This window comes from Buteo buteo, chromosome 1 (assembly GCF_964188355.1).
Source record: "Buteo buteo chromosome 1, bButBut1.hap1.1, whole genome shotgun sequence".
Taxonomy (NCBI): domain Eukaryota; kingdom Metazoa; phylum Chordata; class Aves; order Accipitriformes; family Accipitridae; genus Buteo; species Buteo buteo.
In genome coordinates, this window is record NC_134171.1 from 7916558 (window position 1) to 7941471 (window position 24914).

General features: G+C 37.0%; 1 protein-coding gene across 1 annotated transcript in view; it reads left to right on the top strand.

The window, feature by feature from the left end:
- Window positions 1-24914, top strand: part of UVSSA (UV stimulated scaffold protein A) — a 59299-nt gene that overhangs the window by 18972 nt on the left and 15413 nt on the right. Inside the window, exons 7-9 of the mRNA XM_075056747.1 lie at window positions 6114-6222; window positions 19746-19923; window positions 21173-21325. Coding sequence (XP_074912848.1) covers window positions 6114-6222; window positions 19746-19923; window positions 21173-21325 — 440 coding nt within the window. The remainder of the gene's footprint in view (window positions 1-6113; window positions 6223-19745; window positions 19924-21172; window positions 21326-24914) is intronic.

Genomic DNA, 24914 nt, shown 5'->3' on the forward strand with positions numbered 1-24914 from the left:
ATTTATGCTCAAATCACGGAGCAAAGGGGAGGGAGTGTGTGTGGGAGGTCCCTATAAATACAGCTCTTCTAGTAGTTTGTTTTCCTCGTGTTTGCACACAGGAAAATTCAAGCACGGTTCTGAAATCTGTCAAAATGCCAGCATTTATTTCCTTTTCATCCTGTGCTGGATAATATAAAAGGATGGAAAAGGAGGAACTTGTAGAAGTCCTTACATGTAAGTCACCATTTGACTATTCAGTTTCTATTACTGGCACTGAAGAAATTATTTTTATCCAGTCAGTGTTTGCTTACATAGATATCCCCAAATTTCATTTAAGATGACTGAAGCATGTTTTGTGTTGCGGTTGAATAAAAAAAATGTATTTGCTTAAGGTTGCCCCTTTAACTAGGTTCTATGGCGATAAATATTCTGGTTCCCTAACCAAAATCTTCTGCCTCTAGAAAAATATTTAGTTGGCTTTGAGTAGATGCACATGAGATATTGGCATGGTGGAATAATTTGCAAGATCTTCCAGTGAGGATATTAGCATATAAATAGCAGATGCAATGACGACCATCACAGCTGAGTACATTTAATTTTTAGTTTATAAGATAGAATGGGTTTTTAAATGCATAGCCATCAAGCCTGCTGAAAGACAAATGAAGTTTAGAGTTCACTTGTCTGAGGATGCCTTACATCATTTTTTTTTTTTAAAAGGGAAACAGACATGCATAAAACTGAACAAAAGTGATTTCTTGGGTGAAAAGTAATTGAGATTGCAAACCAAGTTAATTAGACCATGCAAAATTTATTTAATGGTCCCAGCTGTAGTTTGCGAGTGGTGTTTTAGTAAGTAGATATGACTTCTTCATGTGCTATCTTTTTCTCTTCCTTCTTTTTCTAAAATAATTAGTAAATGCTGTACATCTAGTCCTATAAACTGATTGCATTGTATATTTCAGTCATTTTATTGCTTGCTTTAATTATGATTGCAGAGGCTAAGGTTTTTAAATCCTCTTAACAGAATGTAGCAATCAATTTGTATAAAACTGGGAAAAGGACCAAAGGCTTTTCTTTACATCTTTGCAAGTGTTGGGTGGTGGGTGGTGGGTGGAGGGTTTTTTGCATTGATTACTGGTTGGGATGGATGAGCAGGACATTTAACTGGAGCTGTGGTTGCGCTGAGCTACACTAACAGCTGGAGGCTCTTGCAGTGTTGACTCCAAAATAAAAGATATGATTGCATTTCTACTGGCATCCAATGTTTGTTTTCAGTATTTTAATAAGATGGAGACTGATAAGGAAACATCTGGTTTTTTTCAAGGTTTTTTTAATGAGTTAGGGAGCAAATGGTTTGATTGCACTTGTCTAGCTGGAAAAGTCAGCACTATTTTAAGTTTTAATGAGAATTAGGAGAATTGAAGAGCCGTTGTTCTATCTCTGATTACAATGAAAATAATACATGTATATTTTCTGCATCTTTTTACTGTATTCTCATATGCAAATAAGTTCAGCCCAAGAATCTGGAAATTGTGTAGCTAAATCCTATTTCCTCTCACAGTGAGATATCTAGTTAGGAATACTACCACATTAAAAAAAACAAAACAAAACAAAAACACCACATAGTTTTGCAAAAGCATGATTCATTTAGATAAATGAATAAATAAATAAATGTCAGCATTATAGAGCAGATTAACACTGAGCGGAAAAACTTCCCTTCTCCATGCAACTTGAAGAGCAGTGATGGTGCAAGTAGCTTCTGATGTCTGGGAATCTGTTTGGTCTCCCTTCAGATGGACCAGCCTCTAGTGACAGAGAGAAGGTAGTTCACCTTTTGCCTCTGCTAGGACTGCAAACTGCATTAGTGACTTTCCTCATATTACCCGGTAATGAGAATGGATTTGAGAATGGGAAATTTTTTCCCATGTTCTTCGACAGGTTATTGAGAAACAAGCAGTTGCGTGACTACTTATCTTAGAGATATTTAATTTTATACACTACAAGAAAAGCTTTACGTTGTAGTATTTATCACTTGAGCTTATACTTTACTTCCCTTCAGATATGGCACACTAGAAATGGCATATTGCTTGTTTTTCTCAGTCTCATTTTTCTTGTTTGCAAGTATCTAACCACTTATTCCTAAAGGATTATCATTTACTAATTCTGCTGCTCAAAATGTTGTCTTAAATATTTATTTCTTCTGATTTAATTGTGGATTGTTAAATTTTTTATTTTTTTTAAGTGACTGAAAAAGTTTTCCTATAATGGAAAAGTAGATGGTAGGTGGCTGAACTTCCATACTGCATCTGTAGAGCTTGCTTCGGAGCTTTCTTCATGTTTGAAAAGTGAAATTAAAAAAAAAGCAGATACTTTTCTGACTAACAATGTTGCCCATATGAGCTCTCCCCCTTCCTGTAGAAAGGGAATAGAATAAAACAGCATAAATGGGATGGTTCTGATGAAGTACCACTAGAAAGAAGTAAATTGAGACATAACTACCCACTACTACTGTGCAACTTCTTAAATTTCCACCAGTGATGACTTTAATATTTTAAAGTAAAAAGATAAATAAGTTATCTTGTTAAAGACTATATCAAAATAAAGACTTTATGTCTGTTTGAAGGGAAAAGGGGGCTTAATTCCTTATAGTTAGCTAAGCAGTTAATTTTTTTACAGGAAAACTAAATTTAATAGAAGACCCCAGGGAAATTCAAGGGTGTGAACAATAAGCATAATATTTTATGAAAATGACCCCCATATTTAAAATCTGGCATTATATGTTATGCATTGTAGCACCAAGTCCACATCTACCTTTTAGAAAATTAAAACACATAAATTCTGTTTAGTGTTTGATATGCGCTGCACTAGCTGAAAGCCATAATGCCCCTAAAACCTTGGGTTGCTTTTCACCTTTCATAAATTCCTGGGTAGATTCTATACAAAAAATAATTTTCAGCTCCGTGGCTCATTGTTATTCAAACTTGATTGATCGTCGTCATTTACTCAGTGAGGAAGTTAAGTGCTCCTGTCATTTCCGAAGAGTATAATTGGGACGTTTCACAGGTCAGCGGTAGTGACAGGTTTCCCTTTTGATTAGTGTTAGACTGATAACAAAAATTACAGTTTCCTATGATTAATGTTTTCTATAGTACTTGAATGCACAGTTCATGGATTGTACCTAAACAAAGTGAATTTGCATCTGATTATGCCTTTTCTCCAACAGGCTTTTCACATGCTTTAAAGTTTTAGACCATGCAGGTAATACAGCAAAGTTGCTTCTAATGCAGTTTTCAAGTTGAAGATTAGTGAAGCCCACTGAATTTTAGTATATCAATGTACAGAGTGCTATGTGCCTGCAACGGCACATGAATAAATTAGGAGAAATTTCAATTAAAGATAGTACTCTTCTGAATTCTTTCCAGTCCTCTCAGATATGCCATGCACATGAGTACATGTATTATACCCACTGATATTTTAGGTATAATCTGGTGATTTAAGTTAAATGATCACTCTGAACTGAGTTTTCTTTCTCTTACTAGTTTGACATTATTTCTCAGTTCCTTAAACCTGTTGCTATTTATTTGTTCACAGACTATGTCTGAGTAAAAATTATGGAAATACACTGAATTTGCTTTCCCTGTTCTATAATGTGAAAGTTAGTCAGCTTTTACATCATGGCAGAAAGTGGTAGACTAAGGTCATCCATGGCGAGTTTTAGCTTGGTGAAATCTTTTTCAATAGCAAAATGAGAAATGGAACCTGAGTATGGAAAATACAATGTTGCACTGTTTATAGCTGGAGAAGTAGGAGTTGATGTTATTTCCAAACTTAATTAAATAGTCCCTAACAGATAAAAAGGGGATGACAACACCAGCAGAATTTTGAAACCAAAATACAAACAGACTTCTCTTCAATCTCTAGCCGCCTTCTATTGTACTGAGTACAAAGCCTGATGATGTTTTTCTTTCTAAAGGCCATTGGGAAGGTCTTCTAAAAGTTGCAGTTTAACACAGATGTTCTTTCATGTCTAGTACCTTTGTGACTTTGTGATTAGTGGTAGAATATTTGACCCTGTCTTTGCATTAGAACTCTATTTTTGTTTTTGCTGTGGAGGTCAGGTTCAGCGTGCATCTGTCTTGGCCTTGCCAGGTAGGGCCTGAATTGCTTCTTCCCTTTAGATGAGGAAAAATGATTGCAGTGGGAAACAAAAAGTAAACTAGCGTGCAGGATCCTCCAGCATAGCCTAAAGGTTGGCAAGTCTCGAGGTAGTGATAATTAGGCCGAAGAGACTACATTGTGGTTGTTGCCTGTCTTTGGCAGCAGGGTACTTTCAAACATGATTATGCTGCGACTTTATTTTAAAATGAAGACTAATTAGGTGTTCTTTGGTAAGAAAGCAGTAGTAAATCTACTCTATTCTTCAGGACAGTAAATATTTCTTTTGTCTTTTTTTTTTTTTTCCACTGGAACTGCAGCTTTCTTAAAGTCATCTTTTTAAACAGAGGGAAGAATTGTAATTCTAACTTGCACCATCCATTCATTTTATGTTAAAGTGTATCAATATGTATTTTAATATCGATTAATGATCTTTATTAGAAATTAGTTCAGTCCAGCTTTCAAGTAATACTAACCAAAGAGAAATGCTATTTTTTAAAAATTATTAATCTTAAATTTTTAACTCCATTCAACAAACCAAGACTGGTTTCTAGGTTTTTTGGCTTCAGACTATGTGTGTGATTTAAAGGAACTCAGCTGTGCAGCTGTGACACACGATTAGAGTAGTGAATTAAATTGGGAAAATTCTGCTGCAGGCAAAACCTGCAGTATCCTCTGGTGCTTGTAACAATGACTAGTTGATATGAATATCATCGTAAGTCAGGTGCAGTAAGAGTAGTAAAGAATGTGGCTGAAAATAGTAAAAATTATACCATTCCTTATCTATTGCTTTGGCTTGCTGCCGTGAAGTTGAAAAAAGTGATAGCCTGTGGTAAGGTTGGTTTTAGTGGATACCCTTATTATTATGTCCTAGACTTGTAAAAGTGCATGGCAAACATACAATAATATGCTAATTATGTTGGTTTTAAGAATTAGGTGGCTCCCAAGGTGGGCAAAGGAAATAAAGCATAAAACCTCCATCATTGCTGCCTTTTTAGGGTAGTTAGCGTTTGCTGTTTTAAAGTTCTGATAGTACAGGCCATGTCTGAGGTGGCACAGATTCTTCTAGCTTATGTGTAGTATAGAAGAAAAATTCATTTTCAGGTATGGAACAAGCTTAGAAAAAAAAAAAGTAGAGAGTTGCTGGCACATATACAGTAGTAGCTAGCTGAAATGATGTATAGGAAGCCACTTACGTGAATGAATTACCCTGGTTAGTTGGCAGGAGCTCCATTTTTATTTTTTAGCTAGTCATAGATATTCAATTTCAAACAGCAATGTAGACCAAGTGCACATTTTAAAAAAACGTTTTGTTGGCCTTGACCACAGTAATGTGTGCAGTCTAATGGTATGAATGGTTAGGATGTACTGAATTAGTTAAGAAAAGAATGTATCAAATTATATTTAGTGCTATTGTGAAGAAACACAGTGAAACACTGTATTATACAGATCTGAATATTCTTACTTTCATCAGTATTACCTTGCCAGTCCATCAGCTTCTCCTCCTGTTTGCCTGCTCTGGTTTTGAGCTCTTAAACAATTTGTGATACTATTTAACACGCCACAGACTATTTGGGTACAGCTAAATGAGTAAAATCAACTAAAGGAGAAGAGATAAGGCTATAATTTCCTCATTAAGTCAAAATCTTGATGTTATTTTAAGATTTTTTTAGTCTTATTTTGTAGCTTCACACTTTCTCAGACTTCACCAACTGCATGTGTTCTAATGGATATAAGGGGCTTTAAAGAAGCCCTTAGGATAGAGTATGGCTTTAGAGATAAAATGTTAAGCAAAGGCCTAATCTTAAATAAAGATTAAATACATAATTAGGGAAATACTTTTGACATAGAGCAGTCTCAGTAGGGCTATCAAGATGTCTGTAAAATATTTTCAATTTGAAGGGAAATGAAAAGCAGTCTTCACATTTAAAAAAAAAAAAACAACAAAACAAAAACCAACAAAAATATCTCTGTAGATGAAAGCCTTGGATGATGACGAAGACGAGGATGAAGATGAATTTGTTGAAGTCCCTGAGAAGGAAGGTTATGAGCCCCACATTCCAGACCACCTGCGTAAGGAATATGGTGAGTTTGCCCAGCTGTGACAAGCTTTATCCCTGCATGTTACTGCTGCACTAAAGTAAATAAACAGCCATTCTGAAGTAATAAAGTGATCAGCCGTGTGGGTAATCTCTGACTGCTATGAGGAAGTCATTACACAGATACAGGAGCAGCGATTGGCTCTAGATAAACAAATACTTTCTATGAGCAAGAGCAACTGAGACGAGAAGCTTATTTCATTCCATCATGTTCCACTGTAGTTTAGAGCCAGAAGCAGCACTGTGTATGCCTATAAGTGTGCTAAACACATACTTACTGGGGGTGAAGGGATGGCAAAGTAAAGCTGTAAATGAACCTGAATATTAGAAATACTGGTAACAGTCTGATGAGATGGGATAAGGTTTTGTACTATCACCTGCATTAATAGCAGTTGGAGATTTGCAGCCACATAGGGTGGGCAACTTACAGCTCGGAAAGGCGGCTTTTTGTTTTGGTTTTTTTTTCATTGGGTGTTGCTATCACAAGACATTAAATGGAGCTCAGCATTCAAGTGCAGAATTATAGCCACTAAGCATATACCAGATGACAAAATACAATCTTGGCCTTGCCTTCCTTTAATGCATTCTAAAGATTTTTTTTAAAAATAAATATGTACTTGTGTTTTTGTGAAATTGAGAGGGGAGTTTACTGAGGAAAGTTCACCTAAAGTAATTAAATTTGAGTGCGTTATTCCTTGTCCTTTGTACATCTGGCTTATTAAGTGTCTGTGTTCCCCACCTAAGGACTCGCAGTGAGCCCAACTGGCTGGTTTCAGTTTGTTTGAAGGAGGTAGATGTCTCTGTTCCTCCATGTCTTTAAAAAAATGTGGAAATTGGCAACCATATAGAGGACTGAGATTAGACTAGTGCAGTTGTGAGCTGGTAGCTGCAATGTGGTTTGACATGACCCTTACCATATGTGTTGCTTGAAACAGTCTGTAGGCACTTACTTTGTCCAAGCAAGAGTTGGGGAAGATGAAGTGGAACTGGGAGTATTGAGATAGTGAAATGGGAACTGGATGTGTGTGTAAGACAAGAACACAGAACAGTGGTGAAGGACTGTAGGACGCAAACTTAGGAACTGGGCAGCTTTTTATTTTTTTGTTCATGGAAAAAAATGTTATATTTTGATAAAATTATACCAGCATATGTTGGCTTTCAGTCTTGCAATAAATACTGAATAAGTTCTAATTATTGCTAACAGTAGGACTTTCAGAAAAGGAATATAGTGGAAGAGAGGGGTAGCAGTCTTCCAGACAGTTGTGAAAATCTTCTTATGTACACTCGGCTAATGAAAGAGTCCAAAAACATTGGTAGTGATAGTAAATGAATGAGCAAATGAGGTTAACTTTTAACATAGCTATGGTTCTTTGGGGGTTTTTTTCCCCCTTCCTTTGGCAGTATTCCTTGTGCCAAAACCGGTATTTTCTTAATACTTCCAGGCACTGGAACTTGGTTTTTGTATCTTTAACAGCAGCCTGATGAATCCTAACATTGAAAGTTCTGTTTATACTTGTCAACTTCCACTGGAAGTGAAATGTACTCATCTCTTCCCTCTCTCCCTTTCTACCTTTCCTCCCCTGTCTTCCTCATGGACACACATCTTTTTAAAAAATAAAGCATCTTACCACCCTTTGTATCACATTAACACAATACTTTGCTGCTATTTGAATTCTTCCTCATGGAAAAGGATAAAAGAATAGCCTACTAGCTACTCAAGGATATTTTAAAAATCTATATAAAATGGATTAAGAAATTCCCAATTTGTATTTAAACCATTGCTGATGGGAAAATACATTATAGTGAAGAAGCCGATCAATCAGAAAACAAAACCTCTCTCTCATTTTGTATACATGTAGTTATGTAGGAGCTAATGGTCACACCTGGCTGTTCTTTATCTGGTGTGTTTGTTAAAAATAGCATTTTGAAAGAAATGAACCATTCTTGATGTTCCTGAAGTCATTCAGCTTTTCTTGCTGCCATTTAAAGTTATTATGTAAACTCCCAGTTCAGGAAAGTCTGAAAAGAATTCAGAATTCCTGAAAATAATTCAGGCAATCTTTTAAGCATGTGCTTTCTTCTGTCTTCCTGTACTTAAGTGCTTTCTTGGACCAACTGGTCAGTTACTAGTTCAAAATCTATTTCAGAAGCTGATATATAACTATTGCATAAATAGCTGACTTCTATGTAATTACTTCAGGTCTACATGAAGAAAATGGAGAACTCTATTTGCTCTACTAGATTCTGTTCTGCACGTGTTTTTAATAAGCAAAACCAAAATAAGCATCCCTTTGGCACATCTTGTTTGGAAAAGTGAATTATCATATTGAAATACACAAGAATATATTGATTTCATAGTAGCCTGTTATCATCAAGAGCTGGCTGTGTTAGGCAGCCACCTCTCTAATTAAATATGGTTCTTTGTTGCATGTGCAAGTGTAGTTACATAGCAGCGACTTTAGCTTTATCTTAATACAATCCAGGTGGGGTTTTGCTACATTTCTTTAGTTCATGAGGACTCTGAGCTAAGAAAATGAAAGTCTCTGCAAATGGAATGTCCTAACTGGAACATTAAACCTTCTATGTAAAGTAAAATCTCGGTGCTATCTATAAGGTGTGAACAATTTAAAGCTTTTTTTTCCTTGTCTTGTTACTTTTCCTGAACAAACCAGGAAAAGTGAACAGCTCCTCAGATTAACTTTTTGTACTGAACAGGAAAACAAAGTTGTAAAACATGACTGTGGAAATGGATTGAAATGTGACATTTAAATTACTGGTTTAAAAGTAACTTTATTCCCTTTCACGTCTCTTAGGAAAATGGATGTATCCTACCAACAAGGTAAATTTCAAGCGAGATGCTATTTCTGATGATGCATACATGTATTTGAGGTTCTCCTGAATTCTGAAAAGTTTGGGGAAAATGAAAAGATATTTAGAGACAGGGGAAGTTTTGTATGCATAGGTTTATAGACATATGCAGTTGTATTATCTGTATGTATATGTAGTTGATTATGATCTCAAAATTGATGATGATATTTAATATAAAAGATGAACTGAGCATGGGTGCAGTTTGGGTGGAGGGAGAATTGAACAAGTCAATTTGAATCTCCATGTATAAGATGAAATGTAAATTTGTTAAAAGAATTTAGGTGATTAGATAACTGAAGTGTGAAGATATAACCCATTAGGGGTGTCATGCCAAATTAGCATTACCAGACTTTTAACGACCTCCCATTTGTATAATCCTTATTTACACTTGCACCTGATGTCTGCAACGGACAAGGGACTAGCTAGTGTGTGGTACCACAGAGCCGTTTTAAATACATTGTGTTGCAAAAGAGGAATATTGGGCTGAAAAAGAAACAGCGCTGTGAAAATAATTTTCATAGGGTTACTCTGGTTCTCAGCACTCTGCACCAATGTTGCTTAGATTCGTTGCTCTTGTATGGCTGGTATTGCTAACCCCTTAAAAATTGAGGTGTTATTCGTTTAAAAGAAAGCTCTTGGGAGAGAGAGAGTCTTGTTTCCACTTGAGATTTCCCATGTTCCAGCCTTTGCTGGTCAGCTGTCAGTTGCATTGGCTTAACGCCTTAAGGTGGATAAGGTAAGGGATGGAACTGTGCAGATTCTGATGTCGTTCTCATGCCATAGACGGAATTTGGTGCTGATGCCAGGATGAGAGATTCCTTCCTGCCCTTGGTGGTCTTGGCATAGCTTGCAGCTGAGCTCTGAACTGCATGGGGAGGTGATCCATTTTGAGAGATGTGCTTTGCCACATAGAAGTGGAACAGTTCTTGGACCTAGTTCAAAGCACCCACCTCCAGCAACTGTTGTCTACTACTGGGTTTTCTCAATTCATAATTCTTGTCTGTGTCTCAATGCATGCATTCATGAACTTACTTCTGCAGCACTCTCTGAGGTACAGGGAAGTGCTATTGCTTGTTTTACAAGTGGTGACATGAGGAAGCCGTCTGACTTGGGAATATTAGCATGGAAGCAGGCTACTGGTTATCAAGTTTAATCCTCATCCAAAATTATATGAGAAATGACTGTCCAGTCAAGAACACAAACCATTATTTCAAATCTGATTAATCAGATTATTTCTCTTGTGTTTGAGCCTTAAGCCAAAATGTTTTTAGGTCCCTGATAGCTACTTCAGTGATTCACATTGCATCTTAAAGCCTGCTTGGGATTTCTTTCATATGAGGATCAAACCTGCAGTTCTAAAATCCCAAGGGTTGGTTCTATCCATTTCAGAAATTCTTCCCTCTTTGCATCACAGAGTGATGTGCCTTTGTTGGTTAGATGTCCCCACACTGCCTTTCCTAATCTGATGGTGTCTGGGTCATGCCTTTTCTGTGTGTTAAGTAGCTTTTTTTTTTTTTTTTTTGGTATGAAATGTCATAGCAACACAGGAAAGAAGGCTTATACCCCAGTTGAACAAATAAGGTGTACAAAATCAAACTGTTTCCTTAGTAGAGAAGTTGCCATCTGTTTTTCACATAGAATTGGAGTGCTTCAGGCTACACAAGATACTCTAGTGTAGCTCTCACTGAGCATTTTAGAAACATGAATAAAGTTCCTATTGCGGCCATTCCATTAAAGGTGTGGGGGTTTTACAGCTTTTGCATTTTCTCTGAGCATTAAAGAGCCTGTATTAGAAATAACAATAAAATATTGCATAGACTAATGCATTATTGAATTTTCAGATTTGAAGCAGTAAAAGTCGTGCATTTGGGGGCATTTATTCAGAAAATTGCACTTGTTTGTATTGACTAGGTATATTCTAATCTGTACCTAGGCAGCAGACTACCATGCATATTGTTTTTAAAAGCTTTATTCTCTTGACTGGCATCCATCAAGACATGCAGGCGACACAATGATTAAAAGCAAAACCGCCTTGGAAATGTGAAATATAATAGAATCATCATTACAGATTAAGAAAATAGGAAAATTAATTACTGATTTATTGGAATCCGATTCTTTTATTCCCTACAGAAAAGATTTTCTAAATGCTTTTAAATGTTTCTGTGTGGTCAAGTACTAATGTTTCATCTGTGTCATGCCAAGAGCAATGGCACTGAATATGAAGCCTTGCGTGTTATCTAACCACATGTATTGCTGTGTAGCCTCGCCATACTGACTCTTTCCTAGCTCTGTTTATATCCTTCATTTTTTATGTAGGAAGTAGGAAAACAGTGTTTCTAGTTACTGCGTACAACAGTAATATGCTCTTTTATCCTACATCTAAAGTTTCTCCCATAAAAACACCATTTCACTGTTTTATGTAACAGATTTAAAGCTAAAAATGGCAAAAAGAGCACGTATACAAGTGTTGATAAGGTGAAATAGAAACGACTGACTTTGGCCTGTGAAGAAGAGATGGCTTTCATACTGGTCTGTTTTCTTCTATAGAATCACCTAACAGATTTAGTGGATATGGAATGATTATCTGTTGATTCTACAGTTAGGTTTTCCTCTATTTTGTGGGGTTTTTTAATAGTAGCAGTGAAAATCTTCTGGAGATCACAGGGGGAAAGCACAAATCTTGAGTGTTGAGTTTACATCCCTAACTACAACATCTAAACATCTCTGAAATCCTCAGTGAAAGACTTGTTTTCAGTGTTTATTAGTCTTTTAGAAAAATACTTTGTTTAGTTTTTTATTACTAGGATTGATTAGGGTTCCCAGTTGGCAAGCATATTTGAAAAACTTACTAAAAGTCATTTTGTAATAGCTTTTAAAATGATAGGGTGTTGATCAAGTCTAGGCTTCCATAGGAGAGAGATTGATTATCATGTCAATGATCATGAAGTAGACTTGACTCAAGGCTGACTCAATGCAAATAAGAGGTTACAAGTGTGGGATCGGTACAGCAGCTTCTGTTGCTAACAGGTAGCTTCATTTCATACAAAATGTAAGGTGGGTTTATTTGGGGCAAGATGTAAGTCTGAAGAGCAATCTGGCCAATTGCTTTCATCAGCTACAGGCCATAAAAATGTGCATCACCATGATTAACCAAATGATTGTGCCCTACCTTAGTTGTAATGAAAATAAGTGGTTTTGATGACATTGTTATTTGGGAATGAAGTTGCTGAGGTTCTACTGACTGTTGAATCACTAAATGTGCTGGCTACTACATGTGCTGGCTAAATGGAAATTAAAAATTATACTTAAGCTTTTTCTTTCCTTACTGCAGTGATTTCTCAGTTTGTCTGGTTCCCCTTTAAAAGCCTAATAGCTTTTTGGTCTGATTTGGTTTGTCTGGTCTCCATACCTCAGGAACTTCCTGAGGGAATTCTTTCTGCATGTGAAGAACATGTGTATGAAGCACAGTTGTCGGGAACTGAATTTGAGACTTAGAATTACACTATCTAGGCTAAATAAGGACTTGTGGGTGTTACTTGACTTCTTTAAGGGGAAGCAACAAATCAGGTTTTGCAGGGGGAAGTACAGGCAGAATTACCTCCTTACTTTTCACTGCCCTGTGAAATTTGGGTTCCTTTTTTCCAGATTTGGAAAATGCAATTAACGCATAGTTGTGTTCCTCTCCTTAGGCAAGAGTCTAGTATTTAGAATAAGATTTCTATTAATATTACCATCAATCCTTTAAAAAAAAAATCAGACAGTTGTTACATGATTGAGATAGCATGCATTGATTTACCATAAATGTATAGATAAAAGATATTCAGCGCTGAAGTTAGGACCCCAGTCCTGAACTGCTGTAATCAATTATGTGTTGTGTGGTCTCAATTTTTGTTGTTGTGTATACAATATTAGAAGTATTTAATTATAAGTTTACAAGTGAGATTGCCTCGTTGTGTTAGTATGTTTGAATATATCTGCATATGGACAAACACATTTTCTATATAGCTATACTTAGGACAATAATTGAGTAAAACTTATTATAATACAGTATTTGGAACGAAGATAACTTTGCACATTTATGAAAAAACATGATTAGCACTTCAATAAAATGCTTCTGCATCCATGTAGAAGTATTGATTGTAGATATTTCTTCTGATGCATCCTAGTCATGCAAAGACCTTTCCTCGCTCTCAGGCAAGGTCCTTCTATGTAAATAAGGTTCCCAGAAAATCTGGCAGGACATGGGATACATTTGATTCCTACTAAAGTTCTTAGAAATTAATAGTCACTGTGCAGGATGCTGATAATATTTCCGAGTGGTTTGCAATAGTAGTGTGCCTCATAGGAACTGTGTGATGGCCAGGGACTGCAAAATGATAAGCAAGAAGTTGAAAAGATCAAGATGTAAGGCGTAGAAAGGTTTTAATCTAAACTCTGCTTGTTTGATTTATTCTGATTCTTAGCTATGATTGTAAACCAACAATAAATACTGTTAATTAATGAGAATTAACTTATAACAAAATAACATATTCTGTAACTCCAGTAAGCCAAACAAAGTATTTATGTAATGATAATGAACTCTTCTAGTTAACAAATGTAGTTGTTATCTCTTTTCTATAATCTGAATTTCCAAAGTAGAATTCTAAAATTATTAGAGAAATGTAAAAGAGCATAGCTGCATTCAAAGGTGCTGGGGGCATATTTTTTTGTTGTTTAAAACCTCTGATTATAAAAGACCCCTTGACAACTTTTTAAAAGTAGTGTAATTTATACAGAAATATTAATATGTGCAGTTGTCCATGTGGTAAGTTGCTTTGAGTGCACACACAGCTTATGTGTGTTGTGAGAATATTTGCTAAAGCCACCTCTAGCATTTCAGCATCCTCCCCTAGGAGCTCCAGATAGCAATTTGTTTAGTGGCATTCAAGAGTAAGATAAGAAACTGTGTCTATCTAAAATAAAAGGGGAAGTTTTCTACCGCAATAAATGGTAAGTGTTTTAATCAGTGTTACCCTTGTATGAATGCTTGTAAGGTATTGTTCATAACAGATATTTTTATTATTTTTTTCCTTATTTTAGACTTCTGTGTAGATGAAGTGATACTAACAAGAAAAGAGCCTGATTTTTTTTTTTTTAAGTAGAGAGACATGAAATTTGATCCTAATTAAAAAAAACAAAAACCAACCCTGAATATTCCTTTAATTTGTGATGGTTTCATAAAGATCAGATCTCTGCCAGGGATGACATATCATTCAAATCTCCATCCTGTATGAGTAGCAGAACCTTCAGAGATAATGAAGTCTTCCTACTGTATGATCACCTATGTTAATTTTATTCCCACACACATTTGTGCATGGAGAGGTATACCAGAACTGATCCTCAAACACTGAAGCTTTTTGGAAGCAACGCCCCAGACATTGACTTGAACCCTCTGCTCTGCAAGCCCGTATGAAGTAATCCTTGCAAAGTTCTGTTCACTTTGCAGTAAAGCTTATTGTGCTTCCTGAGTAAAATACATGCAGCTTTTTTTCATTATAAGCACAGTAGAGGGTAAGTGGGGAAATACTGTACCTGAACTGCTGGATTTTCCTGACAGTCTTGCAGAGTGTCTGTACCAATATAAATCACATACATTCAGCTTGACTAAGATTCAACAAATGGGAAACAGAAATTATTACATTTTTTTTCAGAAAAGTTGAAGTCCATAATACTTGTTTATATTCTATCTCCGTTTTTTCAATTAAACTTAAGTGAATCTGAAGTAGCTAGATTTCTTCTAAATCCACACAGCTGAGGAAACCTGTGCTTGCTCTTTCTCTGAATTTTCACTGAGGGGCTTTTATCTCCCCCTAATCCCACCATTTCTGTCAGGACATAATCTCTTTCTCAAATTTACATTTTAATTACAAGGCCAGCTGAACTAGCTAAAATCAATAATGTCAGCATTCAGCAGCCTAACTTCAGCTGAAACCCCAGCCTCTCTCTTTCCTTCTATCGATTTATCTTGTGAACACGGTCTACTTTATTGCTTCAGGCAAATAGGTGCCATTTGGTCAATTTAAACAAAAAAGGGGATTTGAACATTTTTATGATTCTTTCTAAAAGCTGCTATTGGAACAATTTGAACCCAGGTACCGTGCTTGTGTTAAATAAAATGCACAGAACAGCAGAATTCCGAAGAGGAATTTTACTTTTAAAATTGCACTTAATCCCATCTATGTCTTCAAAACAAAACAAAAAAACCCCACCCTGACATTGGATACCATTCAGCTATGGCTGTCTGCATGGTGACTTCTGTCTTTATCTTGTTAGCAAAAATTAATTTTATAAACAAATACCTTTTAAAAAAATCCATGGTAAAGGTAGTGTTACTGGTGTCGTGTATTTACCTTTAGCCATTTTTTCTGTTAATGGTTTAAAATAAGAAATCAATGGGAAAATATTTTGTTCTTGTAACTCTTGAGAATTCCTATATTGATCTTTTGGATGTGATTTTATCTATCTAAATGTCACATTGTCTATTTATCTCTCTTGCCTTTTTCTGTGTGTTGCTGACTGCTTGTCTCTGCTGTTCACATCCTCTCCCCCTCAACAAAATCAGTGTAGTGAATGAGCAATCATGCTTTCTGTAAACATCATAGGAAAAAATGGAAATAAAACTAAAGTTTCCTGAGAACTTTTAACACATATGCACATATTCTCTCTGAAGAGGAAAAAAAGGTGTGAGACACATACCTGCTACCTTCTGACTTGAAGACAGTTTGTAAATAGTATGCATAAAAGTGCTCTCAAAACTGTTGCTTTAAACAATGCTTTTCACAAAGATATTCTTGCCCTTAAAAAAAAAAAAAGAGAGAGAGAAAAGGCAATTTTTAAATGCTAAATACAGTGTAAGCAATTCTACATTACAGATAAGTCTATCACATATTTTTCTCAGCTAACCTTGTTCATGCCAAAGGGACTGTTTGTTTGTAGCTGTTTCTATTGTAAAAGGAAGTTTACTCTTCCAAATCCTGATGATTCTAAAGTGTGGTTATAACAGAATCTTTTGGGTTAATTCTGTTTCACTTTGATACAAAGCACCTGAGGAGGGCTTTTTCCCTTTCTAGCCTGTGACAGGAGCTGAGATGGACTCCTGTCCTGCCCCCTTTCCAGATAGATAAATTCGACATTGCTCCCTTAATATTTAACTGAAATGCTGTTTAAAAAAAAAAACAAAAAAACATATTTGTGGAAGCACCATTATCCCTCTTGAATGGCAAGTCCACAGCCTAATAAATGTCATGACATCATTTCTTTTGCTATTTAGCCTAGATACTTCTCTGCTTAGTTCCATCCTATTATGCTCAATTACCATTTCCCTTATTGCTGCTCTTCTGCTAATTTTGAGACCCTTTTCCAACGCACAGATTAGTCCTTTAAATGACTTTTTAAACAATGTTCTTTAAAGCCTTGTTGACTTTGGGAAGTGAAGTTAGATAACAAGGTGAATGTGGCATGTTCATCACTTTCATTAGAGTATGTGATGTGGGCATGGCTGAGGAAGGGAGTGGTAGTGTCAGACACGCTCAGCAGCATCACCAGCCAACAGCAAGGTGGCCTGTGTCTGTCTACAGCTGGTTCTAACCTCCAGTCTGAGGACATAAAAATTAAAAAAGGTGATCCTTCTTTGCATCACAGTCCATGCTAACTTCAGTTCCCAGGAAGCACTGGACAGCTCGAGCAGCACTGTCTTTCAAGATACCCTGCCTTAGGAATGTGGACTTTGGTTTTGGAGTGTTTTCCAGAGAGGAGAACAGGGAGTGGGGGAAGACCTGGGTTTGACACTGGCTTCAGGCTGTGGTGAATGTCTTTTTTCCCCCCTCTGCAGTGCTTGCTGCCTGCAAACGTTCGGCCAATTGGGTACTTGCTGAAGTCTTTCTGGGACAGCCACAGGACTGGCAGTACCGAAATACCCGTTCTCAAATGTGTGTTCATTCCTGTGGGGTATCTGCATGACACTCAAGGAGCTTTTTCTTAGGAAAAGTGGAATGCATCAACCTGCCAGAGCTGAGTCTGGTCTCTCTATGGACATGGGAAAATACTATCACGCACAAGGTGAATCACGGATATACTTGCCTCCCCTCAACCGTCTTGTTAAAATGGTGCACGTATCTCGTTGTCATACACTGGATAAGCAGAAGGAATGGAACGTATTGAGTTGTTGTGGGAAAGCGAGGAGAAGACACAGAAGTCTCCATGAATGCTTATGAACTGCTGATGGCTAGTACTCTCATCCTCTTTCTTTCTCCAGCTCCTGTTTCCTTCCCTCTCTTGTTTTGAAAGGAGCAGGTAAGCCATCTGCCACAGTTGTCGTTACTGGCCTCTGCCCTGAATTGCCTTGCCCTCAAAACGTTTTCCTTCATTGTTACCAGTGTAAGCCATACTAGAGAGAGACATGGGGTCTCGGATGGTCTAGAAGAGTCCTCATCCTTGAGAGTATTCTGGGGCTCTTTCTCCTCTCTGGAGTCTCTTGTATTAAGATCTAGGAATGACTGAAGTGACCATTTGCCATATGCAGCAAAATGTAAAGGATTTACGTGCACACAAGCCAGATCCAACTGGATGTCTGCTTTTGTTTCCCCTCTCCTTCTGAGGGGCTCTAGCTTTGTGGATTTTGAATTAGGACTGTTGGCTCCGTCCAGGGAGAGGATCTCCAGGAACTAGCTTAAGCAGGGGGTTGACAGAGCATAATTCTCAGTGCCCTGAGCTTGGAGCCTTGGAAAACGAGGAGCAGAGGTCATTCTCTGCGCAAGGACTCAGCTCCTGATCTAGGTACTCGGAAAGTTTAGACCCATATGTGTCTAGGGGGTGGATCTTGAAGGTTACAGGGAACATGTGGTACAAATCAATCAAGGTCAGAATGAATTACTGCAAGACCTTATACGGTAGAAAGAAGGGGTCAGGGCAAGTTGCTCTGATTTTGTTTGGGGAAAAAAAGGTTTTTCTCTGAAACAAAAATGTTCTGTGTACCAAAGCTACCTGCTACTACGGGTCCTGCAATTTCCCACTCAGAGGGCAGGTCATACCACATTAGCTTTTCCTTTTTTAGTTGACATCTTGTGATATGTTTAATGATGAGCAAACCAAATTAGCAAAGCAAGAATACTTCTGGATACAGCTTCAGGGCTGGCTAGAAGTGGGCAAGAGACTAGAAGTCCTAATTAAATAATGGCTAAAACATGTCAGGTAAACTCAGGTTGCTTTTCTTAAGGAGGCTGAGATAACTTACTTAAAATTTTAGTCCTTTGAAACCATGACTTTTTTGTGTTGATTTAAGGTTTTTTTGGGGGGTGGAGCCTTGCATTTCAATAACTTCTTTTATAAAAAGGCTTTCTGTTGGGGAAAATGTAGTCTGTTACGTTAGAGTGAGGGATCATGTCTTTCCATTTTTAGCTGTCATTGGCTGCAAAGTTCTCGTTACTACTGCCAGCTAATAGAGTTGCTTCTCTAGCTCAGCGGGTAGAGGCATGTGCTGTCTAACTACTCAGCCTTTCTAATTGCATCATTACAGTCTGTGCTGACTGTCTAATCTAGCCGTATAAAGTAATTAAGTTGCCCCACCACTGAGCTGCTGGTGCTGAACATCGATGCCTGCCTGGTACTGCTTTGCAGTGGGCTTGTTCCTCAGGTGTAGCTCAGGCATTTACTGTCTCTTGAGTGTACTCTGTGGGTGTACTCATTGCTTCTCCCAGCACTTAAGATATTTTGTCTTGGCAAATTGTGTCGTTTAGTATCTGTGAAAGAAGAATGTTCTCTAGATAATTCTGTTTGCAGATATATTTACGAATCAAACCTCAGTGGTGCTGCCCCTTAACAAATCAGGAGGGAAAAAAAAGAGTTATTTTGTTTTATATTCTCAGCTCTGAGGGGTCATTATGGTAGCTGAGAATCATCAAAGAACAAGGATGTGCCTCACACACACTGGTGTTTTTCACTGCGTGTGCTTCCCCACCAGCCAGGCTGGGTGATGATGGTTCCCATTCTCATCAGTCATGTGTTGCAGTGAATCCCCCACCCAGAATTGGTTTCACTTTGTCAGGCTATAAGAGTTTCAGCAGGAATTTTTGCTAAGACACCACAAAGAATTAATCTTAGCACACAGGAGGATATGGATGTATGCGTTTTCTTTTGCTTTCTACTGCTCTTGGATTTCTTTTGGGACTTTAGGTGTTATACAGTAGTGCCAATAGTTCCTTTCTTCTATTTTACTTTGATGTAACCGTGATTACAGAAACGACATATCAGCAAGCAGATGTGACACTAGAAACTGATATGCAAAAAGCATATTGCAATTTAGGCAAACATGTATTGTTAAAATACTTCTTTCCAAGGTGAAGTAACATCATTCTTTGTTGTCACACCATGTCATACAAATTTAAAAGTTGATTTGCTGTAGTTAGTTATTCAGTAGATTTCTGTCCCAAAATGAGAAAAAATTTTACAGGCAGAAATATCACTCTTGTCTCTGAGAGGGATTGATGTCTAATGCAAACTGAAAGCAGTAAGGCATGTAATCAGCGTCCTGAGCTGTTTGGCCCCACTGTGAAGTGTTGAGGGTGGGAGAAGTGAATCGCTCCTAAACATTGAGGTTTTTTGCAGGGCTAGAGCCGCAGTCACCTCCAAAAGCACCGGTGGGGAAGACATCAATGGGGACAGCTCCGCTGAGCTCCCGTGCCCAGCTGAAAGGAAATGAAGATGAACTTGATCCAACCTGTGCAGCTGCCACACTGAAACTTATTAGAGACAAACTACCAAAGTTGCCACCTCCACATGCCAGGTTATCTTTGTTCTAGACCTTGTAGAAACCTCTTGCCCTTACTTGTATTTATTAGTAATGAAAGCACACAGAAAAGCACTCACGAATTGGATAAACTGTTAAGACTGTCTTGGTTGCATTTTGAAGTTACAATTCTTTTACCGAGATGTACATTCACTGCTTAATATTTGGGATTTTGTTAGTGACTGGACCAGGATCTTAAGGAACCTTTTAGTACTCACTTGGTTTAGGTTTTATTTGGTGTAAATGGCTTGTATGAAAATATAAAGCATTTCCTTCTCTTCTAACAAAAAAACCCATGCCTGTTTGTTAGGGTAATTCTTGGTTTGTAACTAAACAGAACATATCCTAATACTGAATTAGCAAGTAGTTTCAACCATCTCTTGGTTTCTAGTGACTTACGCTGTCAGCGCTGCCTGGAGATGTGTTATACTGATTCCAGAGAGGTATTTGTTGTCAATCCCATTCAAAGCTTGGTGAAACTCCAGCCTTGTCTAGCATTTATCAATGATTTGTGGAAAAGACTGGAGTAATCTACTTAGTGGCATGTTCCTGAAAAGACACTTCTGCATTGGCCAGGAAAGCCCCCAAAACCTAGCAAACTGGAATGTAATGTCAGAAAAAGAAAGGGGTTTGCTTCATTAGAACTCTGGAGTATTCGGGCATACGTTTTTATTTTTAATCTTTAAAAAGTTGAGGTTACAGTAAGGTGACTTAGACAATTTGTAGCTCTATCAGTGAATAACCAAGGTCTCTGTAGTACTACTGTGGTTTTTGAGGACTAATGAATACTGTAGCAGTGTTGCACAGTGAGTATTTTAAGTCAGCAAGATGGAATTTTGTCAACAAAAACAAAGACTTTGCAATCTGTGTGACTGCCATGCAAACATGAGCATGACTTTACAGAAGCAAGATCTTTCTAAAAATGGTTTGCCACATCAGTAGCTCCTGTTACAGTACAGCATGTGTGATCCACTACTGCCCCCATTAGATCTCTAGGCTTCTACACCCACGGTATAATACATTTTATCTAGCTTTAGATGAATGTGCAGTTAAGCTTCATGGTGCAATGTGCTGTACTTAGAGTGTGTAGTGTTATGGTCTGTATCCTTTTTTTTTTTTTTTAAAAAAAAAAAAGGCACAATCCTGTAAAGGTAGTTTTAGCATTGGTGTGAAAATCTAATGAAAAAAAAGAGAAAAAGTTGTGATCATTGCTGTTCTGTATTGACTTTTCATCAATTTTCTCCAGTGACTGTGCAACTACTAAGCCAGCAGCCTTGGAAGAGCCTGACAATAAGAGAAGAAAACTAGAAGAAGAAAGAGCTAAAGCTCCCCTCATGCCTTTTGGATTAGATCTTCACTACTGGGGACAGGATCAGCCAAGTGCTGGGAAGATTCTCAAGTAATGCTCTTTTTCTTTTAAGACAAATTAAACAAATATATAGATTTACTTGTACTCAGAGGTCATGCAGTGGGGTAACTGCTATTTCTTTTGATAATTGCTTTTCTTCTTTCCCTTGTGTTATAGGACCCATAAACAAAGTCAGAAATTCTACCTTTAAATGTTATTTGTTTTCAGAAGGTGTGATACTAATTAAATATCCTTTGATGCTTCAAAGCACATTTTTTTTCTGCTCTTTTCATGTTTGTGTATTATTGGCAGCATGACATCACTTACTCCAATTTAAATTGGTTATGTCTTTATGCAGAGTGCTATGCAAGTGCATGATAGGCATTCCCTCTGCTGGAGACTTTACAGTCTAAATAAATAGCAGGCAAAGCAGGAGAAAGGCTAGGGAGGTGTCAGGGTATTTTTCCTGACTTTACAGAGTGGCAACTGGGGAAATTGATATGATTGTTCAGTCACACAAGAAATGGGTGGCAGTTACAGGATTTGAATTTGGATCTTTTACTTTCCATTCTTGTCTGGGAAGGTTTTGTGTGTCTTGGACATGAAGCATTGCTGACTTAGGGAAAGCTTTAGCAATGCTGGGGGGAAGATATGGTAGATATACATTGGAACTTGTTTCTAGCAGTCAGTTTTTAAAACCCCTTTTTAGCACTAGTATTTTTATATGAAAGTTGGGATGCAAATTCCACCCTGCCGCTATGTATAAATTTCATTTAAGTCCACCAGAACTTTAATATCAGTGTGTACCATAACTGGCTTGAAAAAGGCAAAAATCATTGACTGGCTGGGTTGCAAATCAAACTCTTATATTCTCAGCTGTATTACTTTAACTTAGCTTGTTTTCTTAGCAAAACAAACCAAAAAAGCCCAACCCATAATCACAGTATTAAGACAGCATTTGCAGAAAGAAACAAGAGGAAAGCTTTGCCCCTGTACCTGATTGCATAAAATGCTGAATTATCTTTTAAATTACTGAAAGCCAGTGAAATTTGATATATAATAGTGCTTTAACAGTCACTTCAAGCTTTGGGTTCTGTCTCATGTGGTGTAAGTTCTTCAAAGCCTATAAAATGGTTAAGATTTTCAGCAGGGCTTTAAGAAGGATTTGTCTGTGATAATGCCAAAAAGGTAGTAAGGCTTTATTTTACATTGCAAATGAGTTATTCAAGTCATAAGTGAAATCAGAAGCATATTTCACTGCCTGCCTGCCTTGTGCTGTACTGTTTTATTTTTATGCTTTCCAATAAAATAGAGGGCACACTTCTGAACCTTACAGTCTATAACTACAGGTATGCCAGTCTAACTAAAGATAATTTAAGTAACTCTGCACATACAATACTATTGACCCCGGGTATAAAATATATTTATTGAAAAATTAAGATAGTCATTGGCAAACTCCTTTAGCTTTTCTATATGCACACATACTGCCTCTGTAAGATGCCTAGGAAAAATAATCAAACCCCCAAACCAGACAACACATATGGAATGTGTATGGAATTTGAATTTTTAAAATCTGAAGTGGAAAAGCCTTTCTTCTTCACCTATTTAACACTACACTTACTTAATTACAGCATTTACAATAAATTAAGATTTTGATAGTGAGAATGTAGCTACCGGGAAGATGATTTTCTAAACAAGTTTTGTTTAGCTGGTAAATGGTGAACCGTCACCTTCTCTAGAAGGTGACAGTAACTGTGGGCTTCACGAAAAGTTTGGGCCAACCCATTTTCCCTACTTCTGCCTTCACTCACACAACTGATTAAGCTAGTTTAAGAGCTCTTAAAATGAGTTTATAAAGCTGTAGTAGTACTTTGGGGATTATTTTGGGGGTTGGGGGGTATACTGCACAGTGCTGTACTGTGTTGAGACTGCTATCCCAGCTTAACCAACTATTTTGGATAGCATGGGCCTTCCAAACTCATTTATACTCCTCCTTGAGTTAAATTAGCTTATGCTTAGGGTCAGAGTAAATTAGCTGGTACAGCATTTTTTATGACTGGGATTAGGGTATTTGAATTAGCTTATTGGGCGCTTGCTCTGGGATCTCTGTATCCATCATACTGGTTTTAGAATTTATATTTATTCAAGTTTTTTATAAGCTTCCCATCATCTGAGGAATGAAGTTGATATAAATTTTTTTAAAGAGTGTGACATTTCTCCAGGACCTGGACTTTCTTTTAGATTTCAGTTAACCGTTACTTATCTTTTATTCCTCCTAATGTATAGCTATGTAATTTCCACTAAAGCCTCTGTTATTTGTCTAGATCAGTAACACTCCTTCTGTGAGTGTGAATGGGGTGTTCCCCTTCTGATCCCTCTTACAAAAAAAGGTTTTACTTGTCACATGCATCATTTTTCAAACAAGGATCTCTGCCTTTTTTAAATGTTGCTTAAATTACAACAGCAGGATATCAGAAAACTTTGGGAATTAGCACTGCTTTGTTCTTTTCTTACATGCTTGTAATTCACACTGGGAGAAAATAAGGTATATGCTTGTAGTAAACAATAATATTTATGAATATCTGTGTAGGAATCAGGCTATTTTAAGTCCAGTTCCCAAATACTGATCAATGATACATAGAGTAAAACATAATTTTAGTTTCCTTGAGATTTGTTGGATGCAGATTTGGCCGGGGGGGGGTAAGGGGGGGGCTGGGGTGGCGGGGGGCAGAAAAAATACTAAATAGAACTTTCTTCTAATTGGAAAGGTTGGCATGCACAACTGTTAAATGCTTCTTCATTCTCATGTAACTGTAATTTGATAATTTAGAGGGGGAGGGGAGTTCAGACCACCAAAGGACACTAGAATTTTACTAAGAGATTCTATAAGGCTACCTTGCACATGGAAATCCTGTATGGTGTCTTTGTAGGAATGTTTTCCCCTCCTTGTGTCTGTAAGGTTAGTAACACAGAGCTAGCAGTCAGTCTTGTTTTCAGGATTGTATTAAAACTAAGCAAATAAGAAATTTATTTCATTCTTTTATTTACTGTCTATTGTATAATCCTGCCACATAATTTCTGAAGCTAAAATACTGTACCATTCAAAGGTTTGACTAAAGTCATATTGGTATATTATAAAGATTCTTAGAGCTTTTTTGCTTAGGCTATAGTTTGCAGACTTGTGTGATTGAAAACTCTTTTTTTTTTTTTTTAACTAAAAATTGTGGAAACATATTACTATGTTTAATGTTGAACTAGTCTCCACTCTAACTCTTTTGCTTTTATCCCCTAATTTACCAGAAGAAACTTATTTGTACTTTATGACAGGTTAGAATTTTTCTGGCACTAGCGAGGTATATTCGATGAAGAAATTATTGGATAGCATGAATCTCTTTAACAAGGATTTTACTTGTTGAATGTTTTTCTGATGATTTGGCAAATCATAGAATGGCTTAGAAATTGCTTAATCCCTTTTTTAAACTAGTTCTAATCTCTTTACGTAATTTTAAATGGTCAACGATTGCAGTGAAACCAGCAGCTATATATGTTGTAGGTTGCTAAGGACAGATAATTTCTTCCATTTTTTTTTTTTCCTCATCATCTGCTGAAAACTTACTTAGATAAAATTAATCAAAACTCT